Raw genomic sequence first — 18,394 nt, 5'->3', positions numbered from 1 at the left:
ACTTACAACTTATGCCAAGTCCAGTTATCCCTTATTAGTAGAGTGTAGTAGTGCTCTAGCAGCTTAGGCTGATGGAGGTAGCTATAGCAGAGCAGCCAAGGCTGTACTGGGGGACATGCAAAGCTCATGCAATACCACTTATATCATATAGGTACTATATCATAAGAAAGACAATACTCATAGTTACTAAAAATAAAGTACTTTATTTTAGTGAGAATGTGCCTAAAATATCTCGGAGGATATACTCCCTTATGAGGTAAGTAACATACACAAAATACACACAACTAACCAAATCAGGTAAGTAAAACAGTCAGAAAGTAGTGCAAACACTGTAGAACACAATAGGATGCAATAGGCCTAGGGGCAACACAAACCATATACTAAAAGTGGGATGCGAACCACAAATGGACCCCAAACCTATGTGAGCTTATAGAGGGTCACTGGGACTGTAAGAAAACAGTGAGGGTTAGAAAAATAGCCCACCCCAAGACCCTGAAAGGTAGGTGTAAAGTGCACCTACTACCCCCAGAGAGCACAGAAATCGTGATAGGGGGATTCTGCAGGAAGAACAAACAACAGCAATGCAACAACAGTGGATTTCCGGATCTGAGTACCTGTAAAACAAGGGGACCAAGTCCAATAGTCTCAACAGTGTTGAGAGTGGGCAGGAGCCCAGGAAATGCCAGCTGAGGGTGTAAGGAAGCTGCCACCTGTTGGAAGAAGCTTGGACTTCTGCAAGAAAAAAGAGGACTAGGAACTTCCCCTTTGGAGGATGGATATCCCACGTCGTGAAGAAGCTTGCAGAGGTGTTCCCACGCAGAAAGACCGCAAACAAGCCTTGCTAGCTGCAAGGGTCGCGGTTAGGGTTTTTGGGTGCTGCTGTGGCCCAGGAGGGACCAGGATGTCGCCACTTGGAGGAGGAAACAGAGGGGGTGCCCAGCAACGTAGGGAGCCCTCACAGAAGCAGGCAGCACCGCAGAAGTACCTGAACAGGCACTTAGAAGAAAAGTGAACCGGAGTCCACCCGAGGTCACAAAAGGGAGTCCCACGACGCCGGAGGACAACTCAGAAGGTTGTGCACTGCAGGAAGGAGTGTCAGAGACCCAGGCTTGGCTGTGCACAAAGGAAATCCTGGAAGAGTGCACAGGAGCCGGAGCAGCTGCAAATCACGTGGTACCCAGTAATGCAGTCTAGCGTGAGGAGGCAAGGACTTACCTCCACCAAACTTGGACTAAAGAGTCACTGGACTGTGGGAGTCACTTGGACAGAGTTGCGGAGTTCCAGGGACCACGATCGTTGTGCTGAGAGGGGACCCAGAGGACCAGTGATGCAGTCTTTTGGTGACCGCGGTTGCAGGGGGAAGATTCCGTCAACCCATGGGAGATTTCTTCAGAGCTCCTGGTGCAGAGAGGAGGCAGGCTACCCCCAGAGCATGCACCACCTGGAAACTGTCGAGAAAGCCGGCAGGATAAAGTGATACAAGGTTGCTAGTAGTCGTCCTGCTACTTTGTTGTGGTTTTGCATGCGTCATGAGCAGTCCGCGGTCAATCCTTTGGCAGAAGGTGAAGAGGGAGATGCAGAGGAACTCTGGTGAGCTCTTGCATTCATTATCTGAATAATTCCCCAAAGCAGAGACCCTAAATAGCCAGAAAAGGAGGTTTGGCTACCTAGGAAGGAGGATTGGCTACCAAGAGAGGTAAGAGCCTATCGGAAGGAGCCTCTGACGTCACCTGCTGGCACTGGCCACTCATAGCAGTCCAGTGTGCCACAGACACCTCTGTTTCCAAGATGGCAGAGGTCTGGGACACACTGGAGGAGCTCTGGGCACCTCCCCTGGGAGGTGCAGGTCAGGGGGGTGGTCACTCCCCTTTCCTTTGTCCAGTTTCGCGCCAGAGCAGGGCTGGGGGATCCCTAAACCGGTGTAGACTGGCTTATGCAGAGATGGGCCCATCAAAGCATTTCCAGAGGCTGGGGGAGGCTACTCCTCCCCAGCCTTCACACCTATTTCCAAAGGGAGAGGGTGTTACACCCTCTCTCAGAGGAAATCCTTTGTTCTTCCTTCCTGGGCCAGGGCTGCCTGGACTCCAGGAGGGCAGAAACCTGTCTGAGGGGTTGGCAGCAGCAGCAGCTGCAGTGGAGACCCCGGAAAGGCAGTTTGGCAGTACCCGGGTTCTGTGCTAGAGACCCGGGGGATCATGGAATTGTCACCCCTATGCCAGAATGGCATTGGGGTGACAATTCCATGATCTTAGACATGTTACATGGCCATGTTCGGAGTTACCATTGTGACGCTGTACATAGGTAGTGACCTATGTACAGTGCACGCGTGTAATGGTGTCCCCGCACTCACAAAGTCCGGGGAATTTGCCCTGAACAATGTGGGGGCACCTTGGCTAGTGCCTGGGTGCCTACACACTAAGTAACTTTGCACCCAACCTTCACCAGGTGAAGGTTAGACATATAGGTGACTTATAAGTTACTTAAGTGCAGTGGTAACATGGACATTATTTCACGCAGGCTGCAATGGCAGGCCTGTGTAAGAATTGTCAGAGCTCCCTATGGGTGGCAAATGAAATGCTGTAGCCCATAGGGAACTCCTGGAACCCCAATACCCTGGGTACCGCAGTACCATATACTAGGGAATTATATGGGTGTACCAGTATGCCAATGTGAATTGGTAAATTTAGTCACTAGCCTGTTAGTGACAAATTTAGAAAGCAGAGAGAGCATAACCACTGAGGTTCTGGTTAGCAGAGCATCAGTGAGACAGTTAGGCATCACACAGGGAACACATATAGGCCACAAACTTATGAGCACTGGGGTCCTGGCTAGCAGGGTCCCAGTGACACATAACAAACATACTGACATCATAGGGTTTTCATTATGAGTACTGGGCCCCGGCTAGCAGGATCCCAGTGAGACAGTGAAAACACCCTGACATATACTCACAAACAGGCCAAAAGTGGGGGTAACCAGGCTAGAAAGAGGCTACTTTCTCACAGGAGGCGTGAAAAAGTCACCTACAAATTGTAAACGAGAATATAGCCATAATAAGCAACAAATAATTATCTTGGAAACAAGGTTAGTAGTGCCTGTGACTGAGTATTGAGTGGGAGTGGGAGAGTGGAGATAAATGTGCTGGTTAGAGTTACTCTAAAGAAAAATAGTAATAATATTGTCAAGATTAGGTGTGTAATACGACATATAACTGCAGACATACCATGTAGACAATATTCGGCTTGCTAAAGCAAACAGTTGTATAAACATTATACCATTCTGATAATCTGCAAAGTAAATACATACAACCAACCTGTAATATTTATGGTACGGTTTGGCAATAACGTAAGTGGTGAGCAAAAGTTATCTTGAGGAGAAGGCAGTAACAGGAAAAGTAATAACTGTCTTGGTAAATTAATAATAAAATCTATTTATATGAGAAATACAGAAATCTTAACAATAAGCAGAAATGACTCAATCACTCAAGAAAAAAACGTTACAAATATGCCTATCATGGTAGGAACAAGAAATGCTGGAAAGACAATATTGATATCCTAAGAAGAATCGAGCGGTAGAGGGTGCTCCAATTTAGGAAGTTTATGTAAATGTAGGGTACTCTGAAAAGTAAGTATATGTAGCCAATATCTTAAGGATTAGAATGTCGAGACAACCAGACATTAAGCTGATTTTCACCTGTTTAGGTTGGTGCAGTCTAATGTTAACCATTCGTGTCCATCGCTACAATTGTTTAAGTACGAGGCGGACGCGACGACCCGGTACTGCGTCTTAAATCCATTTCAGAAAACTAAGTGTCCTACCTCAGTGTTGTCAATGAGGTATGGACAGAGAGAAAGGACTATCTTAAACAGAGATGGGCGGTGCCATCTTGAACTACGGCAAAGGGCGGCACCATCTTGAACTACGGCAAAGGGCAGAGCCATCTTGTTACGAGTGTTTAATGTCGTCCGGGGTACGGACGGAAAAGAGAGAAGAAAAGAAGGTATTATTATAAAAAATGTAAGAAAAGTGTAATGGAAATAATAATACTGATAATACTACCTCTTGGGGTGAAGCAAGGTCGAAGAGCAACCTGGAATTTGAAAAGGGCTAATGTGCTCACTATACTCCGAACTACTCTAAAGTCAAACCAACTAGTTGTACCCCTCTGTCCAAAGAAGGAAAATAGTGAAATAGGGACTATTAGGGAAAACACGTTTCGCCCCACAGGCGCATACACCAGGGTTTTCTCAAGGCATGTAGACAATATTGGACAGTCTGGGTCACCTGGGTCCACCACGTGTTCCAGGGGCCACGCTCGTCGGGATGAGAGGGGACCCAGAGTACCGGTGAAGCTGAAGTTTGGTGCCTGCTGGAGCAGGGGGGAGATTCTGTCGACCCACAGATTTCTTCGTGGCTTCCAGTACAGGGTGAAGGCAGGCAGCCCCCAGAGCATGCACCACCAGGAAACAGTCGAGAAAACCGACAGGATTAGGCGCTACAATGTCGCTGGTAGTCTTCTGGCTACTTTGTTGCAGTTTTGCAGGCATCCTGGAGCAGTCAGTGGTCAATACTTGGCAGAAGTCGAAGAGAGAAGTGCAAAGGAACCCTGATGAATTCTTGCAAGTCGTAATCTAAGGAAAAGCCCACTGGAGGGACCCTAAATAGCCCTCAGAGGAGGATTGGCCACCTGTTCAGGTATGCACCTATCAGGAGGGTCTCTGACATCACCTGCTGGCACTGGCCACTCAGGCCTCCAGAGTGCCCCCACACCTCTGGAAACAAGTTGGCAGAGGTCTGAGACACACTGGAAGAGCTCTGGGCACAACCCCTTGGGTGGTGATGGACAGGGGAGTCACTACCCTTTCCTTTGTCCAGTTTCATGCAGAGCAGGGACTGGGGGTTCCCTAAACCGGTATAGACTGGCTTATGCAAGAAGGGCACCATCTGTGCCTTTCAAAGCATTACCAGAGGCTGGGAGAGGCTACCACTCCCCAGCCTTTAACACCTATTTCCAAAGAGAGAGGGTGTAACACCCTGCTCTCAGAGGAAATTCTTTGTTCTGCCTTCCTGGGACTGGGCTGCCCAGACCCCAGGAGGGCAGAATCCTGTTTGTGGGGTGGCAGCAGCTGTAGCTGCAGAGAACTCCAGAGAGCTGGTTTGGCAGTACTGGGGGTCCATAGTGGAGCCCCCAGGATGCATGGAATTGGCTCCCCAATACCAGATTCGGATTGGGGGAGGGGACAATTCCATGATCTTGGCCATGTTCGGAGTTACCATTGTGAAGCTACATATAGGTATTGACCTATATGTAGTGCACGCTTGTAATGGTGTCCCCGCACTCACAAAATCTGAGGAAATGGCCCTGAACTATGTGGGTGCCCTCACACTTAGTAACTTTGCACCTAACCTTCTGCAAGTGAAGGTTGGGCATATAGGTGACTTATAAGTTACTTAAGTGCAGTGAAAATGGCTGTGAATAACGTGTGCGTTATTTCACTCATGCTGGAAGGGCAGTCCTGTGTAAAGGTTTGTCTGAGCTCCCTATGGGTGGCAAAAGAAATGCTGCGGCCCATAGGGATCTCCTGGAACCCCAATACCCTGGGTACCTAGGTACCATATACTAGGGAATTATATGGGTGTTCCAGTATGCCGATTGAAATTGGTAAAAGTGGTCATTAGCCTATAGTGACAAATTTAAAGGCAGAGCGAGCATAAGCACTGAGGTTCTGATTAGCAGAGCCTCAGTGACACAGTTAGGCACTACACAGCTATACACATTTAGGCCACAAACTGAGTACTGAGGTCCTGGCTAGCAGGATGCCAGTGAGACAGGCAAAATCATACTGACGTACATGTAAAATCAGGGGTAACATGACAAGAAAGATGGTACTTTCCTACACCTGCTCCTTGAGTCCCCCTAAGAGCAGATAAACGGACTGCAGCCAGTACAGAATGCTGATGCCTGCCTGGTGCTGAATATCCCACATTGTCACTCAATTTAGGAGGGCATGAGGACTTTATATTGGTCACTTGTTAGATAGAGAATCAAATTCAAAGCCCTCCTATTTACGCTTAAGGCAGTGCAATAGACAGGCCCAACTTACATATGTAACAAGAATAACAAGATCAAAAAGCACCGATCCGTCAAATCTCCATTCGATTCACCAACATTTGTTATGCATCCCTAGGATACACAATCGAGCTGGAGGCCAGGCTTTCTTCTGCCTGGCTCCTAAATATGGAATTCTCTTCCCAGCCATCTTAGGAGTACCTCCTCAGAGACCGTTTTTGAGGCTCGCTTAAAGACCACCTCTTCAAAGAGATATGACTCTTCTCTTCAAATACTAGGGTTCCTTGGGAGGGCTTCTGTTCCAATCTGTCACTTCTATCCAACTAGCACCGGGATGCTCCAGTTGGAGCAGCTGTTGCTCTTTACAAAAAAAACCTCTACAATCCAAACTGCCAGCAGTAGTATTTATTGCATAGAGTTTCTGAATGGCATCCAAGTATTGAAGGGCAAATAATGGTGATCACTTTAGAGGAGCAGAAGTGGTGTATTGACATTGCCAGTAGAAGACTAAAATTAAATTCTGTCCAGTGTGTGTGCTAATCTGAGTGGCTAAATCCAGACACCTATTGTATAGGTCATGGTTTCTAGAAAACAGTTATTACTTTTTGAGTCCAGCTTTTAAGAAGGTGAGATGAAAACTGGAGAATGGTCAGTGAAAGATGTTTGACAAGCATAGACACAGTGGAGTATTCAGTGAGGGCACAGGTAGTTGGTAGATGGCAAGAAAGGAGAAAGAAGGCTAAGAGGAAAGTTTGCACTCAGGAGCAGAAATGACATTAAAGGCTGACACTGAAAGAAGATTGCAGCCAGTGATGAGCTGCCCCCAACCTTTTGTTGGTGGTTCCGTACAATTTTGTATCACAAAGGATACCTTTGTGAATAATGGGGGATGCAATTTCTGCAACTAGCTATTCAGAAATATATTAGTTTGTTAATCAACAAAACAATTGATTGTATTACTTTTTTTTTTTTTTTAATATACGTAGGTTTAGTTCTGATGAAGATGTATAGGCGGATTGGAGAAGGCTTCCTCGGTAGAGAACATGCAGAGGAAGGAGATGCCAGTGAGAATTTGGGACTGCAAGAGTCAAAAGGATTTACCTGGGTTAGGGGTGAAGGAGACTCAGAAGGGGTGACATGCTAAATAGGAACAGACTAAATTTTTTTAGACAAGGGTGAGAGAAGAGGTGAAGGGTGCATGTTTGCTCAGCGCCATTATTAGTTAAGAGACTTTGGGGCTAATAGGGTGGGAGAAAGGAGCTGCAGGCTGAGAGAGAAGAGTGGTGGTGGGGACAGCACATGCCTGAGTGGTGGTAAAAGGAGAATGTGTGGGACAGTAGATTTGGACGATTGGTGACAGAAAAGTGGGTTTATGAGTGATGAGGAGAATGGATTGTTGTTGTCATAGGGTAAAGGGAGGGTACGGTCGAGGATGAGTAGGGTGGAGGTGAGGTTGGCGGTAGAAGGGTAACATGGGAAGAGGGTAGGTTTGAGCAAGGTGTCTAATAAGAGAATAGTCTGGCAGTAATGAAACTGGAAATGTTGCGTAAGCTACTACTTTGGTTGGTGTAGCTCTACAAGGTGTGCTTTCCCATCTAGAGGTGACACAGGTGAACTTGGTTCAAAGTACCAGCGATGAGTGTGAAAGATGGGTTATTGTGGCCACGCAAAACACTATTCAGTGTGCTGCGGTGCCCTGCTCTGGAAGGGATCAGGGCACCGTGGTGACAGTAACAAACCAATTCCTCTATTCACAGTATCACATACACACACAGTGTACTAACAAGAATGAACACTTAAGTAAAACATATTTATTACTACAGGAACAATCGGTTTCTCAGTACTTCTAAAACAATTACAAGAAAATTATAAATAAAATCAAGAAGGCACATAAAAAATAACAAGATAAAATGAACATATCTAACCTAGCTAAAATTTCATCGAGAACCTACAGGGATGTGGAATTCCTATCGCGCGTTGTCCGGGACAAGGGGTCAAGGGCAACAAGTTTTCATGTTTATTTTGTCCTTGGGACAAGCAGGCTCAACCCCTTGCAGCACAAACCCTTTGGCTGCTAGTTCATAGAGAAGCGAACACTCTGCAGTTGAGGCAATGTGTGTCCATATGTTACTGCTGTTCAAACTTGTATTTGTGGTTCAGAAATGAAAAGCCTTCATTATTAGGGTGAGTGTTGTAAATAAAGATTTTAAGGTCACACTGCAATACTGACAGTGCTTCTAGTAAAAAGAAAAAGAAAATTGTACACACATGTTCAAAAAGTTGAACAATATTTGGCTAAGTATAATGCTCCCAGAATGCTGATTAGATGCAAATATTTACAGAAGCTTGTAAGCAAGAGCGATTATGCTTTGCTTTCAAAATAAAATGTTCAGAAAAAAATGCAAGTAGGAAAAAAAAAAAGGTTTCGCTACTATGAAATTTTAGGTGCTATTTCTTTGAAGCGTCATTTAGTAAAATGTGTTGATGCATGCTAGTATTTCCCAAAAAATATCCCTAATGGAAAATCACTATCACCGTTTTTAACAAGATTATGGGAAGCATGAAAATAAACAAGCACTGGCAAAGTCAACCGACCCAGCATTTTTGTCCTTTTGGTTTCGTCCATGCGTGTCTTGTTTTGACATGCCTTTTATAACACTTAATTGTTCTGGGTGCTGCCAGGCCCTCACCATCGCAACAAACGCTGGCAAAAAGGAAAAAAATAACGTTTTTGGTCTCAGAAAGCACACATTGCCACCAGTGGCGTAACAAAGGCCCTGCGGCCCCCCTCAGCACAGCACCTGCCCTGAGTGAGTCTGAATGGGGCCTCCATGTTCCTTGCAGGCCCCCCTCCATTTCCGTTATGCCACTAATTGCCACAGTAGTTCCTGGCACTGAACAAAACTACTTTGTGTGCCATGATGCTCCTTGTGGATGAGCAGAATGCGATCACTCACAGTAAAGCCAGTCGATAGAGAGGGAAATAGAAGTTTAATAAAAACAAAATGTCTTTGTTAATGCCAGACCTAATTAGGGACCCACTTTTTGAAGAAAATCACAAAATTGCACCCACGGTAGAGGTCTTTTAAATTAGTGGCTTTCGTGAATTCACAAGAACTTACAGAAGTAGACCAGGAAATCATACTCCTAGAAAACATGCAAGTTAGTATTTTTGCAGACTCGGAGGCATTCCAGCCCTAGAACTATTGCTTAGTGCTTCCTCCAGCCCCAGTATGAAGATCTGCGGAAAGGTGGCAAAATAAGGAAATTTCTACATTAAGGATTGAAATTGCAAGTATTCAAGCCCTACGATAGTCCTGGCATAAACAGGGAGGCTGTTATCAGAGCTCTTACATAATGAGATTGCTACCATCATTTGTTGCCGCACTGCATGGCACCAAAGGGACAAGTAAATTTTTTTTTTTTTTTTTTTTTTTTTTTTTTTTATAGGACAAGTAGATTTGAGAAGTTACATGCCCCATGGACATGTAGATATTTTATTGAATTCCACACCCCTGAACCTAACATCTACTTCTTTGTGCTGCACTAAGAGATCATGGAAAGCAGGGCAACTTACAATTTAAAGTTTCTTAGGCAGAACGGATGCACTGCATACATTGTTGACAAAAAAGGCTGTCTTTACCAGCGGAGGATCGACAACCGTGTTCCCTGTGAAGAGCAAACACACACTGCAGTCTTCCTCCGTAACTCAACTTTATTGGCTTCAGACAAGATTTAGTATCTGCGACGTGTGCTGGCAGTAAATGAGACACTCTGTGCAGTCTAGGTGAAGGACCTCTCCTGACAAGTGGTCAAGTGGCAGTCCTTATATCCTGAAGCTTATCAGAAATTGGAATTTCTGGCATAAGTTTGGGAATGCCTGACGTTATATTATGTGCATCAAGGTGTGGTTCCAGATGTTTCCTTATAAACATATAAGGTAAAAGGACATCAATGCAGACTACACTATTTCAACTAAATGTCTGGATGTGCTCTTATTTAACCTTGATCTGATGAAGAGTAGACATTTGACCCAGATGAATGTCGCATCGGTTATTGTATCTGTCAGTAATTGAATGACTTGATGCTTTCACAGTTCTAAGCAAGATAAGGTCTGGTGAAATTTGCGTCTAAAGGCAGACGTGACAATGGTTCTGCATAAATCAGGGAACATGGTGACTTCAGTTGTCAAAAAGTGAGAAGACGGTCACCTCCATTATCTAGGATGGAGTCAGGGCCTACATAAAATGGAGTTGGTACCTTAAAGGCTTTACGTCAGTAAGAAGTATCTGGGCACTGACAGGAGGTAAATATTGGGAAAAGGACAGTCATTTTGATGGAATTGATGTCAGGAACAGGCATGCTGACAGGATGGGAGGAATAAAAGGGTAAAGGGGTTTGGGAGAGCATGGGCTTGTGAATAGGATGAAAAAAGAAGAGCGAGTTTAAGGAGATGAAAAGGGAGATGGGAAAAGGTGGTCTATGTTTTGTTATGCTTATTTGTATAGCACACTACCACTTGCGAGGGTATCCTGGAGCTGAGCAGGTGTGCGTGAGCCTAGCCCTGCCTATGGTAGGTTGGGTAATTGAAAAGCCTGGTCTTTGAATTCAAGAATAGAGGAGGAGGCTCCGATGTTGAGTGGGAGGTCGTTCCATGCTTTAGGAGCTATGTAAGAGAATGCCGGTCCTCCTGATCTGATTCTATGTGTTAGCTGCTGAGGGGATGTTGAGAGAAGTTTAGGAGAGGGTTAAAGAGATTCAGACGAGGAGAGTCTAGATAATACCTTTAATTTACTGGTATGAAAGTGAGTGTGTTTGTTTTCTGACCCACTTGGTCAAATAGTCTCGTGCAGCTCAAGTGTAAATAGGACTAATGTTCCTAAGAAGAGCACAGTGGAAAGTACTGCAGTACATGGGTAACATCTAAGTAAGAAATTAAGTTGGCACCCAAGGGAAGAATCCAGAAATCAAAGGTAAAATCCATGCGGCCAGTGAATGTTAACTGCTGTGGATGTGATAGTAGCCTCCGGTAAGGACACTTCATAAGTCTGACTTAAATGCAAAGCAATTCATGGAAACAAGAGAAACCAGTTAGAGCCAGTGCAGCAAAACAGTTTATGTGAAGCGCTGAGATGTAGAGAAACAAATTACAAGTGGTATTTAGGCGATGTACTTAGGAATACAGAGAAGTATTTTTTTCTGTAGTCCGTGTGGTTCTTGTTTTACCAAATGTTTGACTCCTAGTCAGTCATAGTATTGCTGTGAATGCATAGTACTTTGTGCACATGTTGATAGGTACTCAAAAAGCAAGAGGCAGTTATATTTGCTAGTGGGGAGGACAACTTGGTGTGATTAGGTTTGCTGTTGTGAACGTGCAGAGAAACCTAAGTTATTACTTCAGATCTGATAGTAGGTTTTAAGCATTAGGCCGAATGGACCGAACCAACATTGTATAGAGGGGATGTCAATTGCATGACGTCATAATCACCACAACAATATAAAGTCAATACAATCTACAATCTCATAGTACTTCAGTAACCACACCCGTTTTAATAAAAGGTTAACAATTTTATTTCCCTATATTTACAATGCTAAAGTCACGAAAATAATTCTCAAACACAAATGATACATATAGAGCGTCAACAAAAAATGATTAGAATGCCTCATATCTGTGTTTAATTAAAATAAATAAGCAAATCAATTCAATGATTAGAACACAGGAACATAGCACCAAGATCTGTGCTAACAAATACAAATACATCAGAACAAATGATAAGCATTAATAGCAATTCAAGAGCATGTGAAGAAACACATTTCCCTCTCTAACCACTAATTAGCGTCAACATGTTGGTCTTCATGTAAAAGTTTTAGTAACATAAATTTAGAAAAACATCTAACTCGGATTATGTCAAAAATCATTAGCAGCAGTTGATTCTGTGATTTGCAGCTGTTACCTGGAAAACAAAAATGCATAACAAGTAAAGTTCATACTTTACCCAGTGCACTACAAAATCAGAAAGTTTGTCTGCTTCATCAGTGGGACACCCTCAGTAATCAGCACCGGAATACAGGATACGGAGGGGACAGGGTAATGGTTTCGATCTTGGACCATAAGTTACACCAAGCCATCAAAATATTAGGAACAAATGAACTCTCAAAGGATGAAGTGCTAAAGTTCTCCCAGTAAGACTCTAACCTCCTAAAGATGACTGACCAAATGAAGTGGGGACCAAACATTAATTTAAACTTAAGATTGAAAATGATTGGACAAAACATAAGGTGAACAAAGTATGTCCAATTAGAATTAAAACGGATATCTAGGAATTACACATTTATACGTTTTCCATTGATTGTCTGGAAGCACGCCGAAGTCCACGCCCTGCTAAAGAAACCCAAAGCGGACCTCGAAGACCTCAAGAATTACCAACTCATCTCCCCCCTTCTCTTCCCAGCAAAGGTCGTCTAGAAGATCGTCAACGGCCAACTGACTCGCTTCCTGGAGGACAACAACACACTGGACATCTCCCAATCCGGATTTCGTAGGAACCACTGCACTGAGACCACCCTCATCGCCGCAACCGACGACATCAGGGCCATGCTCAACAAAGGCGAAACCGCAGCCTTCATCCTCCTGGACCTCTTGGCTGCTTTTGACACAGTCTGCCACCACACCCTCTGCACTCGCCTCTACGATGCCGAGATCTGCCACAAGGCCCTGGACTGGATCACATCCTTCCTCTCTGGCAGAACTCCCTGTTGGAAGCCACCAAGACTATCTGCGGCATTCCCCAAGGGTCTTCTCTCAGCCCAACTCTTTTTAACATCTACATGGCACCGCTCGCCAACATCGTCCGATCCCACAACCTCATCATCGTCTCTCCTACGCCGACGACACTCAGCTGATCCTCTAACTCGCCAAGGACCCTGCCACCACCAAAACCAACCTCCATGACTGACTGCACGCCTTCACCAACTGGATGGAGAAGAGCCGCCTCAAACTTCACTTGGACAAGACAGAGATCCTCCTCTTCGGTTCCAACCGCTCCGCATGGGACGACTCCTGGTGGCCAGCCACCCTGGGAACCACACCTACACCCACGACCTACGCATGCAATCTAGGCTTCATCCTAGACTCATCGCTCACCAAGATCCATCAAGTCAAAGCCGTCTCATCTTCCTGCTTCAACACCCTCTGCATGCTTTGCAAGATCTTCAGATGGATCCCCACTGAAACAAGGACGGTCAACCACGCCCTCGTCAGCAGCAGGCTGGACTATGGCAAAGCGCTCTATGCAGGAACCACAGCCAAGCTCCAGAAGAAACTACAACATATACAGAATGCCTCTGCATGCCTCGTCCTCAACATCCCACGCCGCGATCACATATCAGTCCACCTGAGAGACCTACACTGGCTTCCCGTCACCAAGAGGGTCACCTTTAAACTCCTCATCCGCGCCCACAAAGCTCTTCACAACACAGGCCCCACCTACCTCAACAAGCGACTCACCTTCCAAACTCCCACCCGCCAACTCTGCTCTGCCAACCTTGCCTCGCCGCCATTGAACTACAGCCAGCGGCAGATCCTTTTTTCCACCTCGCCGCCAAGACCTGGAACACCCTCCCCACCCACCTACGACTGACCCAGGACCTCCTGGCCTTCAGGAAGCTCCTCAAGACCTGGTTATTCGAGCAGTAGCTGTTCCTACCCCCACCCAGCACCTTGAGACCCTAGCGGGTGAGTAGCGTGGTTTACAAATGATTGATTGATTGTTGTTGAATCCCTAAACTAATACATTTGTATCCTAGACTTCCTTCTCTTCCGTCTCGTCTGTGGATCCTTTGTTTCTCCCTCATAAAGAACTTGTGCTCAGGATATGTGATTTAACATTCTTTCATTCATTTCCACTCTCGAGGGAAACATCCATGTTAGTAAAATTTCTCTAACAATGACAATATTAGGACTTCGAACAACAATTGAAACATTTCATTAATTACATCATACAACAACCTTGTATATGCTTATGCTTTAGTCCTGTAGATGTCCCTTTTAACACATTTATTGGTTAAGAAACGTACTAGAGAAAATATGTGCAAAGTAAATTAAAATAATTCTATTCATGCTAAGTTAACACAGACCTACATAAGATGGTGGCCATTTCATAAAACACTCGTTTTCATTACTACATTGATTAATCAAAGTTAAACCACACATTAATCTATAGAGAGTACATCATCAAATCTAGATCTTTATGACTGAAATCTCTGCTTCCACACTGTTTGGTCTGTCTTTAAGGCAAGAGTAGAAATAAATATATTTTGCAAACCATATGAACGCGTCCTAATTTGCTTTCATCATATTTTTTTTTTCTTTTGACAGTTTACTTTTAAGAAAGAAGAGAGCTGTACACAAGTTTGTTCAAAATCCTATGATCTTTCCAAGGATGATGATCGGAGTAAGCTTGCTTTCATAAGAAAAGGAATAATGCAACTTTATCAGCATCACTGGTAACTTTTATTAAATAGTGCATTTTGCTGCTGTGTGATTTTTAATCTTGGGTGTTATGTTTTCATAATTGCATTTTATCCATATTGTATCAGGAGTGGGTGTAGCTCACGCTGCATCTATGCTCACCAGCACAACATTTAGACATGTAGGTGTATCATATTGCATTCAGGCAAACAGAAATAATACAATCAAACATTATTTCTTAATGACCCAGTGCGGCTGTGTCCTCTGAGGCATTTTGACCCAGATATGCCTTTTATGATGCTCAATATATCCCACGATATGAATCTCACAGGTTACAGTCCACCGAATGTCTGCATTTACATTGCATGTAGCCACTCCCCCTCAGCCACATCTTAACCCTTTAGGCAATGCAGTGCAATTTCCCTTTTAACTTATAGGAGCAGTGGTGCTTTCACTCTGCGTAACCCTTTGTGTATGTTTTTAACATAACCCATGAGCGCTATGCTTGGGGATCCCTAGCACCTAAATTATTTGTGTTATTATATTCAGGACTTCTGCTAAGAAACTGCTTATGTAATAGCAGATGCAGAATGCCTGTCTGATAGAATTGGCATCCACGGCCTAGATGGATGTAACTGACTTAAGAAGGCCAGAGTACAGTATAACCTGTACAGATAATTGATATGGGCTTATTGATGTCCATAGTTTATGGATATTGTTTAACTGGGTACAGCAGAAGGAGCATTTTAGGACATCCAACAGCTCACCCAACTCCTCGTCCCAAAGGATATTTCTGAGTATCCTGACATCATTGGACACATTAGAAAGGTGTGAGACCCACCCTCTGCCGTATTCTGGCTTGATGCCTTTTGAGAACAGCTGAAAGTCCTGTAGTTCCATAGGAAACTTTGGATATTGGGTCTTCCCAGTCTATCTTAACCTGTGATACAGGAACCTGTCTAATGTATTCATAGGTCCCTTATCTTTAAAGTGGGTCAGGGAGGAAAAGCCTCCATTTTCATAGCGATGTTTCATCTCCACCATCCCATGTTTACCCACTGTATCTCTTACTGCCCTTTTTCTCTGTCTGGGGTAGTGTGAGGTTAACAGCCAATGATCACAGGGTGAATAAAATATTGATATACCCGCCAATCCACACAGGTCCTACCAAGCTTGATTTGTTGCCTCAACTGTATGTATTTTGTGCCTGTAATACCTGATTGAATGGAATAAGCATGAGCTTAAGGAACCCTTTTCTATTTTGTCTGCTTCTACCTGCATATAGAGGCAGGAGCAGCTGTGGCAAATACCAGTACATGGTGAAGAAAGTCTAAACAATCGGGTGATGTCTCTTTTGGGATCTGGCACAGCCACCCCAGCATTAGCCAAAGATTGTATTGTTACGTTGCACTTCAGCCTGATATGTTTGTCCACCCAAATAAGGCTATGAAACTCTGGTCTCAATGTTTGGAAAAACTGTTGAGATAGTGGAAATGGGGGATGTTCAGGAATAAGTAAAGAAGTTTTGACATGACTAGCATTTTTAGACTATCTATTCTGCCAGCCATGGCCAATGGGAGCTGAAACAGTTTCGTGAGATGTGCCGGCAATCTTGTCAGTAGTGGTGGCCTGTCTTTATCCATGGGAACTCTTTCCTTATTGCAGTGTATTTTGATTCATATGTATCTTAGAGACTCCTCCTTCGAAATTAGGGCATACTCAAGTTGTGTAGTTTGAGCTAATCTCTGTTAGGAAATATATTTCATATTTAACCTAGCTCACTTTATTCCTGAAATTGTCAAAAACTTAACTACCTTCCTTAGTATAGGGACTAATTGGTGTCAGAATGCTTTATAAACAGCATGAAGTCAAGTCAAATAATACTTTTTTTGGCCTACTGGCCACAAAAGTCATAAAATAAATGTACATAAAATTCTGTTCATTTTTAAATACGTTAAACATACAGAAATCACTAGAGATCAGAATCTAATTCATAAATGGAATTTTTAAAGTTTTGAAAAACATTTAAAAGCTGCCTCAAAAAGGAGACATAATCAACACTACACTAACCTTAAGAGAATACAGGTTTGCAGCATAATCAAAAGGGCAACATTTTGGAACTTTTCCTTAAATCAATAGCCTTCCTAATAAAGTTTAATACTGTATAACATATTTCTGGGGTGGAGAGTTTCTGTGAAAATTCAGGCCTTCTTTATAGGTTCTCAACTTGGATTTCTTTAAAACTGGAATTAGAAAAGCTCACCTGAAAACTCTTTATAAAGAAATGGTTCCCAACCTGTGGTTCGGGGACCTCTGGGGGGGTCCACGAAGCCTCTTCAGGGGATCTACTACTACTTAGGAAATTAAAAAATATTAACAGATTAGGTCCCCAGCTTTCAGTATTGACTCGCGGGGGAGGGCGGTGTCCCCGGATTCCAATAATGATACAGTGGGGGTCCCCAGGTTCCAGTAATGATTCAGTGGGGGTCCACAGAAGTCAAAAGGTTGGGAACCACCGTAAGGACTGAAAAGTATAAAGTGGCTTGTGCTTTTGGGAAAAATTTGGTCCCAATTACAAGGAGGATCATCATGCTTATAGATATTATATAGAGGAAAAGCTACCCTATAATGAATCATACATAGCCAGAAAAGAGTAAGGTAAATTCGGTGTGTGGGATTCACTGACCAAAGGAGGTACTGTTCCACACAATCTGTAGTCACAATCTCAACACATCTTTTCAGTGAAACCATGGACTAGGCCCTCCTTAATCTTGTATCTTTACAGTACATTAAAAAGCAAGTTTTAACCTCTACCTTGCTGAGACTAGTAATTTGATGAGGGTTGTTAAACAATTCTTCCAGGCCTATGGCCTCAAAATTTCTTCTCAGATAAAAAAAAAAACAAAACACAAAAAACAAACCAGGAATTTGGGCCACACCATCTAATGAGAGACGATCCATAATACAGGCCCTGACTAAGTGGGCCTCCAGGTTAGTCCAGGATTTAATCCATAATAGGTGCGGGCCAAGGGCCAACTGATCTAAGTCTGTTGGAGAGCAGACATGTTTGAGTAGCCCCATAAACCTGCCCCATAAGACCCAGCAGAAATGCATTTAGCTGTGTAAAGAATCAGCATTTCTTTGATGGGCTTCCTCCTCAACCTATGTGAAAATCTAAAAATAGGCTTCATGATTTTCTTAAAGTGTTGTACCCTATTATTCAACAGTGAATTCCATTTAAGGCTAGAGCTGAAGATGATCCCCGAATAATTAAGGTATTTCACCTTCCCAGTTTGGCATTCCCTATTACAAACATTTGGATCATTTCTATAATCATACTTTAGGAAAATAAACAAAGAGTGATAGTTGAAAAAAGCAATTTCTTTTTGACGTGGTGACTCTTTTCTCACTTGCAGATCATTTTGTTCAACTACCACTCTTTGTAAGTATGATTATAAAAATGATTCACCATTAGATGCTGATGCAGCTTCCAAAACATTAAAAATACGTTTTGTTGGACATGTTGGTACTGGATTCAGTGAAGTTTTTTTTTAAACATTCTAGACAGATGATTTTCGTCATAATTTAAGATTTTTTTTGTATGAGTTAACCAGTAGCAAGAGTTTTCTGCTATAATATTGAATTTGATTGAAAATAAGTTTTATGTGGATATGTGTTTTCCATTTCTGGATGGCTTTGACAGCTTCTACTCTAAAGGCTGCATCTCTCACAGCCTGCAATGTGAAATTCATGCCCTTTATCTTCCCACAAATCCTGGAGGCCACCATGCTTAGTATAAGTGGAGAGAGAGTACATCAGAGTGAGCTGGAAATACATCTACCCAGTAATACACCCCA

The 18,394-nt window shown here is 43.6% G+C and overlaps 1 protein-coding gene across 1 annotated transcript in view; it reads left to right on the top strand.

The window, feature by feature from the left end:
• The window catches only part of LOC138263236 (transmembrane 9 superfamily member 2-like), a 696,131-nt gene that overhangs the window by 147,552 nt on the left and 530,185 nt on the right, over positions 1–18,394 (top strand). The window contains exon 4 of the mRNA XM_069212440.1: positions 14,445–14,572. Within this exon, the coding sequence (XP_069068541.1) occupies positions 14,445–14,572 (128 nt within the window). The remainder of the gene's footprint in view (positions 1–14,444; positions 14,573–18,394) is intronic.

The sequence above is a fragment of the Pleurodeles waltl genome, chromosome 2_1 (genome assembly GCF_031143425.1).
Source record: "Pleurodeles waltl isolate 20211129_DDA chromosome 2_1, aPleWal1.hap1.20221129, whole genome shotgun sequence".
Lineage (NCBI taxonomy): Eukaryota > Metazoa > Chordata > Amphibia > Caudata > Salamandridae > Pleurodeles > Pleurodeles waltl.
This window is presented reverse-complemented; position numbering and strand designations above follow the sequence as displayed.